Genomic DNA, 13,762 nt, shown 5'->3' with positions numbered 1-13,762 from the left:
GCCTTTGACAGCCAAGCCAGGCACTGCAGAGCAAACTTCTGTTTCCATTCCATGCTAACGGGAAACCCCAAAACCTTCCAACACCTCTGATCTCCCAGCCTCACCTTTCCCAGACACTGCAGCTTCCAGGGAGGCCCTGACCTGCTCACTGACTTCATGTGGGTTTTTACTTGTCTTGTCCCAGGGCTGTGAGGCTGGGAGCAGCGATGCTCTGGCTGTGCAGGGGATGTGTCCTGGGAGGGGAAGGGATGCAGAGACAGACACACAGATGTTACCTGGACTTTCATTTCCCGGTCTGTGTCCCAGATCCGGATTATCCTCACATCTCCCGATGTCATCAGGAGCCCTGTCTCTTGTTCCCAGTCAACCACCATTCCTGCTCCTATGACAAAACACAGGCAGGGGGTGCAAATGAATCTGCATCAGCACAGGCAGAGCTGAGCTAATTAGAACATCAGCTTTTATCACCTTATGCTACAGAAACTGTCGTTGTCAGAGGAAATGTAAAATGACAGACACACACATCCATCCATCCTCCAAACACATCTTTGACCTCTTGTCTGGTTTAAGTTCTCAGAAAAGCTGAGGTGCAGATTCAGGCAGGTGAATGCAGCCTCCCAGGGATGCTGCCAAGCTGCCCGAGACTTCCAAAGGAGTCTTAATAAATTACCCACTTTTCGAGAACCCCGGATTAAATGATGATTAAAGTAGACTAAATTGGTGACACGTCACACAGCAAGACCTGAGAGCCTCTGGATTACCACGATTCCTCATTCTAATAGAAATATGTGGCTAAAGGGAGATGTTTCCAAACAAGGAATAGCAAAGTCCTTGCTACAAGATATTGAATTAAACAGCTCAGGAGGAGTAAAAATCAATGTGCTGTGGAGGCAGGTAAGGAGGGGAACATTCAGCAATTACAATAGCTAAAATACACTTACAAGAGCTTTTGCTCCTCATTTTGAGGGCACAAGCTGAAGGCTAGGTGAGGCTCAGAGAAACCTCCCATTCATGCTGGAAGAGAATTACAGGGGATTTTCTATGCCCAAAACACCTGACCCTGGCACCTGCCCACAGACAGGTTCACAGACTGCAAGAACTCATGAACTCTGCTGCTACAGCAATTTCCAGAGCAGAGTCAGTGGATGTCACCTCCCTTCCCAGCTGGGGGAATAAGATGTCTGAAAGCCATCAAGTGAGCTGGCTCCCCCTGGCACAGAGCACACAAGGATCAGAACAAACCAGTCACCAGGACTTGGGAAGCAGCTGGCAATGAAACCCCTGACTTGGTGGGGCAAATCTCCGAGGAGCAATTCCTGTACATTTAATTAGAAGGATTTCTCTGTATCTGTGTGCTGGCTCCACAGCACAGAAACGTTTTCCTTACTGCAGAGAGCTGTACACCAATTACCTGCTGCTTTTTGTGCTGCAAAGGCTGACCAACCCCAAATCTACTGGTTTTCCAGGGAGACTCTTATTCATATATTAAAACCACAAACCAAACAATTCCCAGGAGTGCTGTAGGAGGGAACCAGAGAACAGCTCCACGTTTTGTGTTTGTTCCCAGGGCTCTCCCTCCAACAGAGGCAGCAGCAGCCTCCTGGCTGTGCAGAGCTGCAGCTCAACCCTCTCATCCACACCAAACTCAGACTCTGGTGCCGAGCAGCATTTCATAACCACACACACAGCCCGGGGTGGGGAAGCACTCTGCAGTGCACCAGGACTGCAGGCTCCTGCTCCCAGCCACATCCCGTGGGATTCCTGCAGCTCCATTCTGCAGCTTCCTTGTCCAGAAGGTACAAATGTGAATGTCCTGATTCAACACTAGGAATTAGGCCCAGCAGGACATTTAAACCTACCCCAACATGCTCTTTGCCACCAAAGAGCCATCAGTACTTTTTACCAAACACCTTTCCAGGGCACAGAGGATGCACCACAAGGCATGCTATAAACACCAAGGTATCTTCAAAGATGATGGAATGACCTCGTTTTGCACAGACCCAGAGAAAACATTCTGCCCATTTCCCCTTTCTAGGCATGGCACCCAAGCTGCTTCCTGATCTTGCTGCATACCCTTGAGAAGATTGCTGATGTTTACCAAAGGTCCATCACCCTCCCGCAGGAAACTCGGGGCTCTCAGCTGAGCCAGGAGCAGGGATCTTTGCCTTGCAAGTCAAATGATTGTTACTTTGGATTGCCTGGAAGCTCAGAGGGCTGCTAGGGATCCGAGGCAAAACAAGCAGGCAGTGATTTAGAAGATAAACACCACTGGAGTGTTTTCATTTGTCATCTTGTTTATGGTCCGTGTGACAAGATGAACCTGGCAGGCTGAGATGGATACTGCCATTACCATGGCGGATGGAGCTAAGCAGGCAATGTGCTCTTAGACAGTTTTAAAGATCCCAATTTTCCAGTTACATTCCACAGTTTGCAGACAATCTTTCTCTTCAGTCTGATCAGCAGCAGCAGTCCCCAGCCTGCTGTGCTCCCAAGTGTCTTTCCTGGGGAGGGGGACAGGAACAGTGGATCCCGAGGGGAAGCTTTGGTTCAGCTGTTGGGAATTTAAGGACTGGGGATGTTCAGTGATGCCATCCAGGTGGCTCAGGGAAGTTTCATGGAGGGCAGAAGCTCCAGAGGGGTTTTGCTTTACGTAAAATGGCAGAGAGCTCTCCTAGGAGCTGGCCAGATAGAAGGGACAAGGGCTGGCCCCAGACCAGGAGCTGACAAGGAGCCCACGGGTGGAACGAAGGGAGGGAGATGATCAAAGAATCATGGAATTTTTTGGGTACAAAGGGACCTTAAAGATCATCCAGTCCCAACCCCTGCCACGGGCAGGGACACCTCCCACCAGCCCAGGTTGCTCCAAGGCCCATCCAGTGATGCTGGTCCATGGTACAGCTCCTGCCTTTTGTATAGGACTTGAATAGTCCATGCAAGGGACAACTTCTGTGCTCTGGAAGAGGCAGGTGCAGCATTTTGACCACGTAACAAGGAATCTGCAGCCCAGAAGATGCTCTAACAAAGCTGGGGGAGAAGGAAAAGAGGAAAAGGGACCCCAGGATGCAACTAGAAACGCTAAACCAGAATTCAAATGTGTCTGAAAAGAAGAAAAGCCTTTGAACACAAACTGAAGTCATTCACAAGAATGTAAGAGGGAAGGAAAGCTTCTTCAGACTGCAAAATGTTAAATTCAAAGATGACAGGCACAGCATGAAACGAGACATCAATAGCCAAACTATTTCTATGTACAAGCAAGCATTTTCATGGTGGAAATGATACAGTACTGGCTCATGTTTGTATGTTAAATTCCTAGTATTTTGGGATGAGAAGCAAATGTGGGACAATACTAATCATAATTTCCTTTTTAATTAACAGAGGTCCTTCTCCAGGATGTTACAACTGAGATTGCAGCTCGCCTGCTGCGTTTTGGCTTGCAGGGTTGGCATCTGAGATGCTTCTCAGGCTCATTCTGGCAAACAGGAAAGTACTCTGCAAACCCCTGCAATCTCGGCTCCTTGCCCAAGCCCCAGGGCTGGGCTGTCCCTTCCCTGTCACCTCTCACCAAGCCTCTACCTGCTGACAGCACCAGAGGAACCAGGGGCAAGGCTGAGCAGGGCCAGCAGCAGAACCCTGATGCTCTCAGGAGCCCAGGAACAGCCTCACCTGGAAGCCTCATTAGTGCAGATAACTTTTGCTATGGGAAAACTCCAATGTTCTCAGGTGATGAGAAACAAATCTTCCAGAGCCCAGATGAAACTTTTAAAGGTCTGTGTTCTTTTTTTTCAGGTTGGTTTGTTTGGCATTTTTTTTTTTTTTTTTTTTTGAGTCTTTAACTTGCAGTTCTACACAATTGAAGTTTCTGTACACAGCAGCACACACCCAACACCACTCCTGATGCAACTTTCTGTGCTGCTCCCTCAGAACTCCCCCTGAGCAACAGGTACTCCTCTGGGTGGGATAGTTCCTTGTATAAGTGTCAATAAATAACCCTAATGTTGAAAGCAGCTGCATTACCAGGGTCTGCACTTATTTTTAGTGCTACTGGAATGTGGCCAAGCTGTACTTGGCATTTCCATGGAAGCAGGAATACCTCCACAGAACACAATCTCAGATTCCAAATGATGAATTTTTTTTTCATCATGGTCCCTCCTGGTTGATCAACAAGGTGCATCACTGCTTTAATTTCCAGAAAGCAGTGGGAGGGCTGTATGACCTCACTCATCATTAAGTTCTACAACATCCTTTCAAAAAGTGTCAGTCCTCTTATGCCAAGGACTATGTGCAGCAAGGGAGGAGAGTAGCTGTGATGCTGGGAATCCAATTAAAAGAACACAAACCCCTGGAGCTGCAATTTCTCCAATTATTCTATTGCCATTAAAAAGTTTGACCAGTAATAAGGCACTTCTCCCAAACTTCTTACTCCTAAAGGACAAGATACCAACCCCCGGGGAGATGTGGGAAGACTCACTCTACTTTTCTCTCTCCCTCTTGCTCTGCAGTGTGGGCTCTGTTCAAGTTGGAGTTGTTTGAGCAGCTCCTTCTGCAGGTTTCCCTCTGCCAAGCTCCCCACAAAACCTCCCTTCCACTTCACTGCTCACTTGTATTGCTCAGAAGGTGCTGAGGCTGCCCCTCCACCCTCTCCCATCTGGATCCCTGACTGACTGCTGGAGGAGTCAGCAGCATTCAAAGCAGAGCTGAGCCTCCAGAGGCCCAGGTCCTGTTTTGCTGCACAGCAGTTATTCGACGTCTTTCACTTTGTTTCAGAAGCCCCAGGAGAGCAGGGAGGATGCAGGGAACTGGCATGTGCTTATTTTTCCTTGCTTTTTTTCAAGGTGAGACAGATCATGGCTGTGTGCACATCAGCACCAGCAGCCCCTACAAGGCAGCGAGGGAGAGAGGTGGGCACAGGTCAGGTGGATGTTCTCTTGTTCATAGCACCTCCTGTATATGAAAGTAGGGCTGTGCTGAGAGCCCTGCAGAGCTGGGGGACAGGAGGTGATGTATCCTGGCAGAGGGTCACACTAACACACCTTGACCCTCCTGCTGGGCTGGATGTGCCAGCTGCAGACCCCAGGGACTCCTTCCCACCCAGACCATTAAACCATTGCTCTTGCTCTCCCCACTGCTCTGCAGTGCCCCAGGACTCCTGCCCTCAAACAGCACCCAGCAATGCCAGAACAAACAGACAGCCCCTTGTCCTCCTTTCACTGAGCATCCCCCACAGAAGCCTAAGCAACAACTGATCTTTAGTGACAAACCCCGTAGATTTTATCTAAATATTGTCACTGTATTTTTCTGTAAAGCAAATAGCTAAGCTCATACATTTTTTAGATTTCTTAAGTGGAACAGAAGGAATCCTTTCACTGCATTTTTCACCAGAACACCCAGCCAGAAACCACTGTAAATGCATTTTATTGATTCTCAGTTATCTGCGTGCTTGGGGCAGCAGCAGCATCGATCAGCCAGGAGTGCCTGGGATTTCCTCACCCTGCTCGGATGCCCGGTTTACTGAGCAGGGAATTCCCTGCAGCCAAGTCTTGCTAATTTTAGCCTTTCCATTTGCCAGTGGATTTTTTGAGTGAAAGGCAGAGCCAGGCATCTACCAGCAACACAGCAGCTTTGCTAATTTCTATTCAAGTGCTGCATCTCTGAGCAATGAAGAGAGAGATCTGCAAAGAGCTCAAGCCGAAGAGCTCTGAGTCACACAGCACTGTGAACATCTCTGTCCTGTTCATCATTACAGACACACTCAGTGCTTATCAGTCAGTAAATATTAATAATTGATGAATAACCCAATCTGACTACGTCAACACTAACACCCATGGAGGTGCTCACACGTGGCTGCCCTGACACATCAGACACATCTGTTTCCCCCAAGGACCTTGGGGGTGGAGGAGGGGACCAGGCTCCAGAGCACTACAGACACTGCACAGTCCTGGCTTCCACAGATGGAAGCTGGGGAGTTCATTTACCTTCTTTCCACGTGAAAGAACAGAATTTATAAAATTTAGCAGGCATATCCTTGTCAAAAGTCCACTATCCTGAGCCTCCTGGGGAAGATTCATCGGTTTCTCCTCCTCACACAATTTTTACAGCTACAAACTAACACCAATAAAATCCACATTAGCTTAAGGGTGGTTCAGGTTTAGAACCTGCCCTTCCAGCCCTTTTGCCCAGGCATGTTTTGAAACTTTCCTGGAAATAGTGTCTTGTACATCCCCCCTAACCTCAGCATGTGGGAGGGGAAGGTGCTGGTTTGCCAGGCTGACCTAGGGAGCACAGACACCCCCTGGCATTTCTCAGGGCTGGTGCAGACACAAGACAAGGAATGGGAGAAGTGGGAGCAGCAAAGCTTTCCAGGAACCACAAGGATTCCAGGACCAGGAGTCATTCAAACAGTGCCACAAAAACCAACCAACCAACCAGTCCACCAACCCAAAGCCAGATGAGGAGCTCCTTCCCACCCCAGCTGGTCATAGATAAGAGGAAAGAAAGCACTCACCTCCCTGTTTACTTCTGTCAAGATAGATTGAAACCCTTCGGGCCAGACCTGTGAGAAGACAGGGGTTAAGGGGTTGACGTGAAGGGTAAGGTGGTCACAGCCAGAGCAAAAATAAATCTTGGAAAAAAAAAAGAGGATTAGAGAAAGCAACTCAAATTAAAGGCAAGAAGGAAAAGAGCAGCAGAAGCCCCAGAGCAGCACATGCCTCCAGCCAGAGAGCAGACACCAGTTCAGCCTCAGCATTCCCAGGAGAGCCACTTGGTCTGTGTGGAGTGAGTGTGGGGACAGCAGCACAGACCTGGCACTTCTTCCTGAAGAAGGAAAGAAGCCTTTGCACGGGCTGCTCCCTGCTCTGCAGTGGATCAGGAAGGGACAGAGAAACCCAAACAACCCCAGCACGGAACATGAGGGTTCTGCAGGGCAGGGCAGGGCCCCCTGCAGCCAGCACCAGGGGCTCCCTGGGGACAGGGGACACCTGACCAGCACACAGAGACTGACAACAACTGGGGTGCCCCAGTGAAACCACCCCTGAGTGAGCCACAGCCACGGGCCAGTGTGCAGCCCTTGGGTAAGAAGGGAGCACCAGAGCAGGGAGGCAAACGGGGAAGTGAGAGGCACCTCGGGACAAGCCTGGACAGGGAGCCCCTTGGGCACCCCCAGAACCCCTCTAGAGAGGAGGTACTGGTTCTGTTTGCTGAACTGGAGAAGGGAACACAGGGCAGGCATCTGCAGCAGCCCCAGGAGCTGTGGGGAGGCTGAGCAGACACCTCTGGTCCTTGGGAGGCAGCTGCTCACACTGCTGTGGGTTTCCAGATTCCAGAACTGAGCTGCTTTAGAGGGCAGAGTCATTCCAAAGGGGGGACTGGGGCTCCTTTCCCTCTGTCACACAGAAGCAGGACAGAACATGGCTGCTTTGTTCAGAAGCACCAGCAGCCTGGCTGCCCCCCAGGCAGACACAGCCCTGGGTGATGGGGGTCTGTGAGCTCACCCCCCTGCAGCCTCCAAACCTCCTGTCCTGCAGGGACTGCCAGGGCCCCCAAAACCTCCTGCTGGGAAATCACAGCTTCAGAGCACGTTAGGTTTATGCTCTTAATCACAAGTGCAGATCTAAACAAAATCAAAATCTAAAACTCTCAGACAGAAAGGAGGGTCCCACACAGTAGTTTGCCAGGGTTTAAATTAAGACTCACCCTGGGTCCCCAGTCAGCTGTTAAGTGCAATGAACTGGGGGGGCAAGTTTAACACAAGAACTTGGCTGCATCAGCTCCTTTCTCCATCCTCAGGCTCCACACCACAAGTCCTCTACAGAGTGTGGAAGTTTAAGTTCTGTGTCTCATTGGGGTCTGCTCCCCCTCTCAGGCAGCCCCTGAGGACACTGCTGTGACCTCCCACGACTGGGACAACCCAGGGAAGCTTTTCAAGCTTCCAAAGGACGTATTTAGGGATTGCACATTCCTCTCTCCTTTTGTAAGCGGGAAAACTGCTGAGAAAAGTCAGTACCATGGTTGCTGTCAAGAAAATTATTAAATTCAGAGATAAGTATGACACAGGGGAAAAGGGTGGGAGAGGAGAGAAGGAAATCAATAGTAGGAGCAAACAAACTTCAGTAAAACTCCTGAGCTCTGCAGCTTCAAAGATGCATCTTCAGTTTTATAAGCCAGTGCTGGACCACAGCTATGGTCTTGGCAGCAAAAGAACTGCTCAAGAGTCTCATTTCCAAGGGGACCTGATCCACATAGCTCTTTTGAAGTCACTACGTTTATTTTTCTCTCCACAAAGAAATCTGTCCTTCTGTTTTTCTGAACCTGGATCTATTGCTCAGAGGTGCAACAGGACCCAGACTACTTAAGACTATAAGGGACAGAAAAGGGAAAAAAATGTCTTGGTGAGAAGAGACTTAAAAGTTTCAGCAGTCCTCTTTTGACCAATGCATTCACCTCTCAGAGCTAACCCAGCTGTTGCCTCAGCTCCCCCCTATTTTGTACTGTCCAGCAGTGACAGCTAAAACTCCTTCCTGCTGTACTGAAGGCCTTTGAAGAGTCAGGTATGATCAGCTACACCTTGGTGAGGTGCACCTGGAAAGTAAGGCAGGAAAATGGGACTTGCCCAAAGGAGTTCAGCTGCCAGCATCCTCCCTGGCCATGACCTATGATGGAGCCAGAAGCCCAAGATCAGAGCAGCCTGGGGAAGTTTTTAGGTGAATCCATTATCAGTCCCAAGGAAACAAGATCCTGAATCCAGAGATGGCAAACAACAACTGCATCCTTCAGGAAAGCTGATGTTGAAAAGAAAGACACACAGACCAACTGAATACACTACAAAGGGCAACTTGAGATGATTCTTCCCTGCCTAAGGAGATCCAGGCCTTTCCCCACTTCCTGCATCTCTGCAAAGAGCAGGTTCTGACCATGGCAACTTTCACAGCATGCTGCAAACTTCCAGCAGCTTCTAATCAGTTTTGTGTGCCTACTGCAGCGAGGCACAGAGCCTAAAGTCACCTCAAACCTGGTTTCTCCTTCCTAAAACACCAGAGACTGACCACGAGGTGTTCAGGAAAACAACAAACACAAGCTCAACAAGGCAGCACCAGTGAAATCCAATGAATAGCTAAAAGAGCTGTGTCAGACTCCTGTGATGAACCACATTGGCTCAGAAATGAGAACTGTCAGATTTTAAGGTCAGGATGAGTTATGATGGTCATCTCATCTGACCTCCTGCCTGGCACGAGCCAGGAAGCCTCCCCCAGCAATTCCTGTATCAGTCCTGCAGGTGCTGACTGAACTACAGCACATCTACAGAAACCTGCAGCCTTGATTAAAAGTATTAAAGTGACAGAGAATCACTGTTAGGGCATTTATACATTACCAGGTCTCTTCTTTAGTGTCCTAGAGCAGACCTCAGGGCTACTCAAACCGGACTTCTGGTTTCACCCTGTGTGTGGCTGGATGCCAAGGTTCCTTTTTACAGCTTTTTCTATCCAACTTTTGTAACGTTCAGAGGAGGTCAGTGTCTAACTGTGCTGTCCTTCTGCCAGTGTCAGATTTAGATTCCATACTCTCTTGCCACCTCCTGACCCACAATAAACAGTGAAGAATAATTGCCAAAATCTGAGCTCAGGCTAAAGGAGGTCACAGGTGCAACATGCAAAGCTGTGCAAAGGCTGAGCAGCCCACCAGAAAGAGGCATTACATGAGCCCAAATCCCACCCAAAGGGGAAGAGCATCCTGTCATGGTGAGCAGGGCAGTGCCCAGTTCCACCGTTGTTCTACAGTTCTCTCCTTAGGAACACAGTTAAGAGGAACACTTGAGCAACACAGCTGCTGTGAAGCTTGTAAGAGACGAGGACTTTGTATCCTGCTCACCAGCAAGAACCTGCTCTGGTTGTTCTTCTGCATGGGTGTGAGATTCCTGCACTGGGCTTTCGGTTTTGTTGGTTTGTTTTGTGAGAACTGGAAAAGTAATTCCTCAGCAAGGCCTGACCAAAGGCCATTTCAGAAGGCAGAGACTGTTGAACAAGGATGTTACTGATGGCTGAAGCTGAGAATCCCATTTTACTCTCCCCACCCTTAGAAAAAAAAACATCCATCACAAATCATTTTTACATCCCCCCCCCTGACAACACTTGTTGGGGACCCACCTCGAGTAGTTGGCAGCATGTCTGACAGCCCCTGCCAGGCAGTCACCATCTCTGGGTTCTTCTCCAGGTCTGCAAAGTTCTTCCAGACTCTGATGGCACCATCATCTTGGGGAGCACAGAAAACGAGAACACAGTGCAGGATCACTGCTGGTGCAATGCTCAGAATTACTTGTGCACAGCAAAGGAAGAACAGAAGCACAACTGTAGTTGCAGAAACTCCAAAGCTGAGAGTGTCACTTGAACTTAATCCTTTAGATTTGTTTTTGCTCTCTAATCTAACACCCACGGAAGACAAACCATTGTTCTACTGGGAACTGTTCTGGAAGAGCTTTTCTCCTCCCCTCAAATAACACCTGAGATGTCACTCCATGTCTTTGACCCAGTAATTTTCTCTAGGATTTGTCTCTGTCTGCCTTACTATCAGTGCTGAGAGCCACAAAAGTACCCTACTAATACAAAACACAACCCCACAGAAGTCTAATCAAAGCCCAGCCCATCAGCAGCAAATCTTTCAAGAACATCATGTATTTTTTCAGTTTGTTCCCTATCTGTGAAACTTTTGTGCTAAGAATCAATAAACTGAAAGGAAAACGTCCTGATTGCCCTCTCATCTCCTCTTCCACCTCTCTTAATTACACCCAGCCTGTAATTTCAGCACAACGTTTGAAAAGCTATTGAAAACACTTAGACTGACAGGTTTAGAATGGTTCCCTGGGAGAGAAGCAGATCTTACTCACAGCTTCACAGAGCAGTGACTGGGGAAGGGCTCTTCATGCTCCCTTACATGATGTAACAGAGCACTCTAGAGATTGGTTTCCCTGCCTGAGATCCACCACAGACCAGAGAGAAACTCAGAACTATTTGAGAAGTTTAGTGCTCAAGCTAAGCCCTGCCTCCTCTAGACTTAAAAACAGCACAAGTAGCAAAATTAGATTTCTTTTACTTTGTTTGCAGCACAATTCCCTTTTCAGGTCTGCAGGGCTGCTTGTAACCAACTAAGGTCACAATTGTTAAGGAGGAGGTTCCTGTGAACCTGCAATCCCAGGCAAAGGCTCAGAGTGATGCAGCAAAGCTGGGACTGGGAATAATTTCAGCAAGTGTCTGGTCTGTTAGTCATTTGAAAACCTTTGCAGCACTTACTGAAGAATTAAGAGATTTCAGGACTGCCAGAAACAACTTTGAGGGCTGATGCTGGAGATGACTTCCTCAGCTGAGAGCAGCACAGGGGAGGGAAGGGTCTGGCTGGGCCAAACCCACAGAGGGGAGAGCAAGAGGCCCAGGACAGCTCCCATGGACCTGAATTCCACAAAGGTCCCCCCAGTGCTGCCCTCATATGTGGGAAAATGTTATTTACCTGTGGCAGTCAGCAGCAAGGAGCAGTCCTGGCCATTCAGGTACTCCATTGCTGTGATCCTGGTGTATCGAGGGTTCCCGTTGTGGAAATAGTCCAACTTTTCCCCTTTCTCCCAGTCCCAGAAACTGGGGGAGGAAAGAAAACCCAGCATCAGTTCATTGTTCTCTTTACGAGCTACATGAGATCTACTCAGTACAGCAAAGCTACAATTTGTGCACACTGAAAACAAAACAAAATGCTGTAAAAGAAACATAAAAGCCCAACTGGAAGTAACTACCACAAGTGTCAGGATTCCTCTAAACCCAGCAGCTCCCACAGAAAAGGACTTGGCACAATACTTACAGCTACAGCTCTGAACTCAGGGAGGACTCTGCTCTGTCCCCCTGCCCTGCAGGAGGGAGGGATGGCTGGGAGGGGAGTGGGGACAAGAGAAGGGACAGGGCACGGCAGTGCCACCCCGAACAGCCCATCCACAGGCAGTGCCACGCTGCTCCCAGCCCATCCAAGGGCAGGACAAGCCCCTCCTGGAGACCCCCAGGAGCTCCTACCAGATGCTGTCCTTGTCAGCCACAGCGATGCAGGGTGTGAAGGGATGGAACTTGACCACGGAGGGGACCCCCGGGTTCCTGTTGAGGAAGATCTGATCATCCAGCCGGGAAATGCCTGGGGGGACAGGAGGCAGCCACAGCTCAGTGCCTGCCAGCACCACAACCTCAGACCCCACCAGCTCCCCAGGACCACCACGCTCTGCCCCCAGTCCTCACCAACAGAACCCCCAACACTTCCCCAACTTCAAGAGCCTTCTCAGACCCCAGTTATGCAGCACAACTCCTCTGTGTGGTTGTCCCAGATCTTAAGCTATAAACTAAAACCCGTGGTGATGAATCAAGGGGTCCTTTACTTTGGGAACTGCAGAGAACACAGCAAGCAAGTACAACTAAGCCCAGAGAAATATTAGCTTGTGTTGACAGAAAAATCAGTATTTTTTTTTTAAATAATGTTTTTTTTCAACCTGAAACTCAGTATTTCATTTTAGCTTGTCATTTATTTATTTAACCTTCCATTTAAGTTCCTTTCAATTTTAGGTTAATTTGCAAATGAAATACGTATTTTCCAGGGAGACATTAAAACAACAGTTAAAAGACCTTTCCCATCTTTTCTTCAGCACAGTTTGCTATTCACAAGCAGTTTTGGTACCCCTGACACTGCCATTTTTTGGCACACTATGAATTCATCAAAACTGTAAGCCCACAGGAGACATTTACTCAGTTTGGTTTAGAATGCATCCATTCGATCTAATTTTCATTAGGAGATTGTAAGCCTATTCTAATTCTTTTTAGTATTTCACACAGCTTCATTTTTTTAATGAATACTGGCATTTCAGTCGCTCGGGTCAAACAACAAAATATGAAAGCTGTCTAGAGGAAGGTTTAACTTCCTCAGGCAAGCAGGAAAAATCCCCTTCTTTGTATTCAAAAAGGTCTCCTAAGCCACCTCCTGGGCTCCACTTTCATTTCTGTGTTACTCTGGTTTATGATATTCGTCAGTGTCATGATATTAAGTTGCCCATTGTACTGACTCCAGCCCAGCAAACCCCCAGACGAGGAGGTGCAGCAGGAGGCTGAGCCTTGGGCAGTTCTTCCTTCAGCAAATTATTATTTCCATCTCGGCGTGCCTGGGTGAGCATCCCAGGAGAGGGACAGCCCCCACACGAGAAAAGCTCCCAGCAATGCCATCCCCCAGCCTCCCCTGTTCCAGAAACATGAAGGAATAAATTGAACATGCAAATTCCTGAGGATCCTGCACTGCTTTCCAATATATTTGAATAATTCCTGTGCTAAAAGAGTTCCAGCCTTGGTAGAGGTACAGAGAGCCAGAAATAAAAGCAGTATCAGTGTTCTGGGGAGCACAGACTTGTGACACAGGAACCTGAGATGTGTGAGAAGGAGATGTGTGAGCACGTATAAACCAGACATGCAAGTATTGCAAATATAATGGGATATAAGGAGTAAGCAAACATTTCCAGAGCTCAGTGGGGCAGCCAACGAGACAGATGTGGCTGAGATGTCAATGGTGCTGGACACACATCCAACTGCCTGAGCCTCCTCAGCATGGCTGCAGCTCTGAGCCCCAGCCTCCAAGAGCCTGCTTTCTGTCCCTTACAAACAGAACCCGCAGCATCCATCCAGCTTCACAGGACAGAGAGGAAAAGCCCCAATGATAAATCAATAACCTCTGCCAGGGCCCGGGGATTACCGATTTCACGGCT

General features: G+C 48.6%; 1 protein-coding gene across 3 annotated transcripts in view; it reads right to left on the bottom strand.

Annotated features, from left to right (window-relative positions):
• The window catches only part of RPTOR (regulatory associated protein of MTOR complex 1), a 111,326-nt gene that overhangs the window by 8,441 nt on the left and 89,123 nt on the right, over positions 1 to 13,762 (bottom strand). For 2 of the 3 annotated variants that reach the window (XM_071764697.1, XM_071764700.1), the window contains 5 exons: positions 12,042 to 12,156; positions 11,494 to 11,618; positions 10,140 to 10,244; positions 6,503 to 6,550; positions 276 to 382 (listed from right to left, as the gene is read on the bottom strand). In XM_071764697.1, the coding sequence (XP_071620798.1) occupies positions 276 to 382; positions 6,503 to 6,550; positions 10,140 to 10,244; positions 11,494 to 11,618; positions 12,042 to 12,156 (500 nt within the window). The remainder of the gene's footprint in view (positions 1 to 275; positions 383 to 6,502; positions 6,551 to 10,139; positions 10,245 to 11,493; positions 11,619 to 12,041; positions 12,157 to 13,762) is intronic. The other variant, XM_071764699.1, reaches the window with a different exon arrangement.

The sequence above is a fragment of the Heliangelus exortis genome, chromosome 20 (assembly GCF_036169615.1).
Source record: "Heliangelus exortis chromosome 20, bHelExo1.hap1, whole genome shotgun sequence".
NCBI classification, from domain to species: domain Eukaryota; kingdom Metazoa; phylum Chordata; class Aves; order Apodiformes; family Trochilidae; genus Heliangelus; species Heliangelus exortis.
Note: the sequence above shows the minus strand (reverse complement) of the source record. Positions and strands in the feature narration are given on the sequence as shown.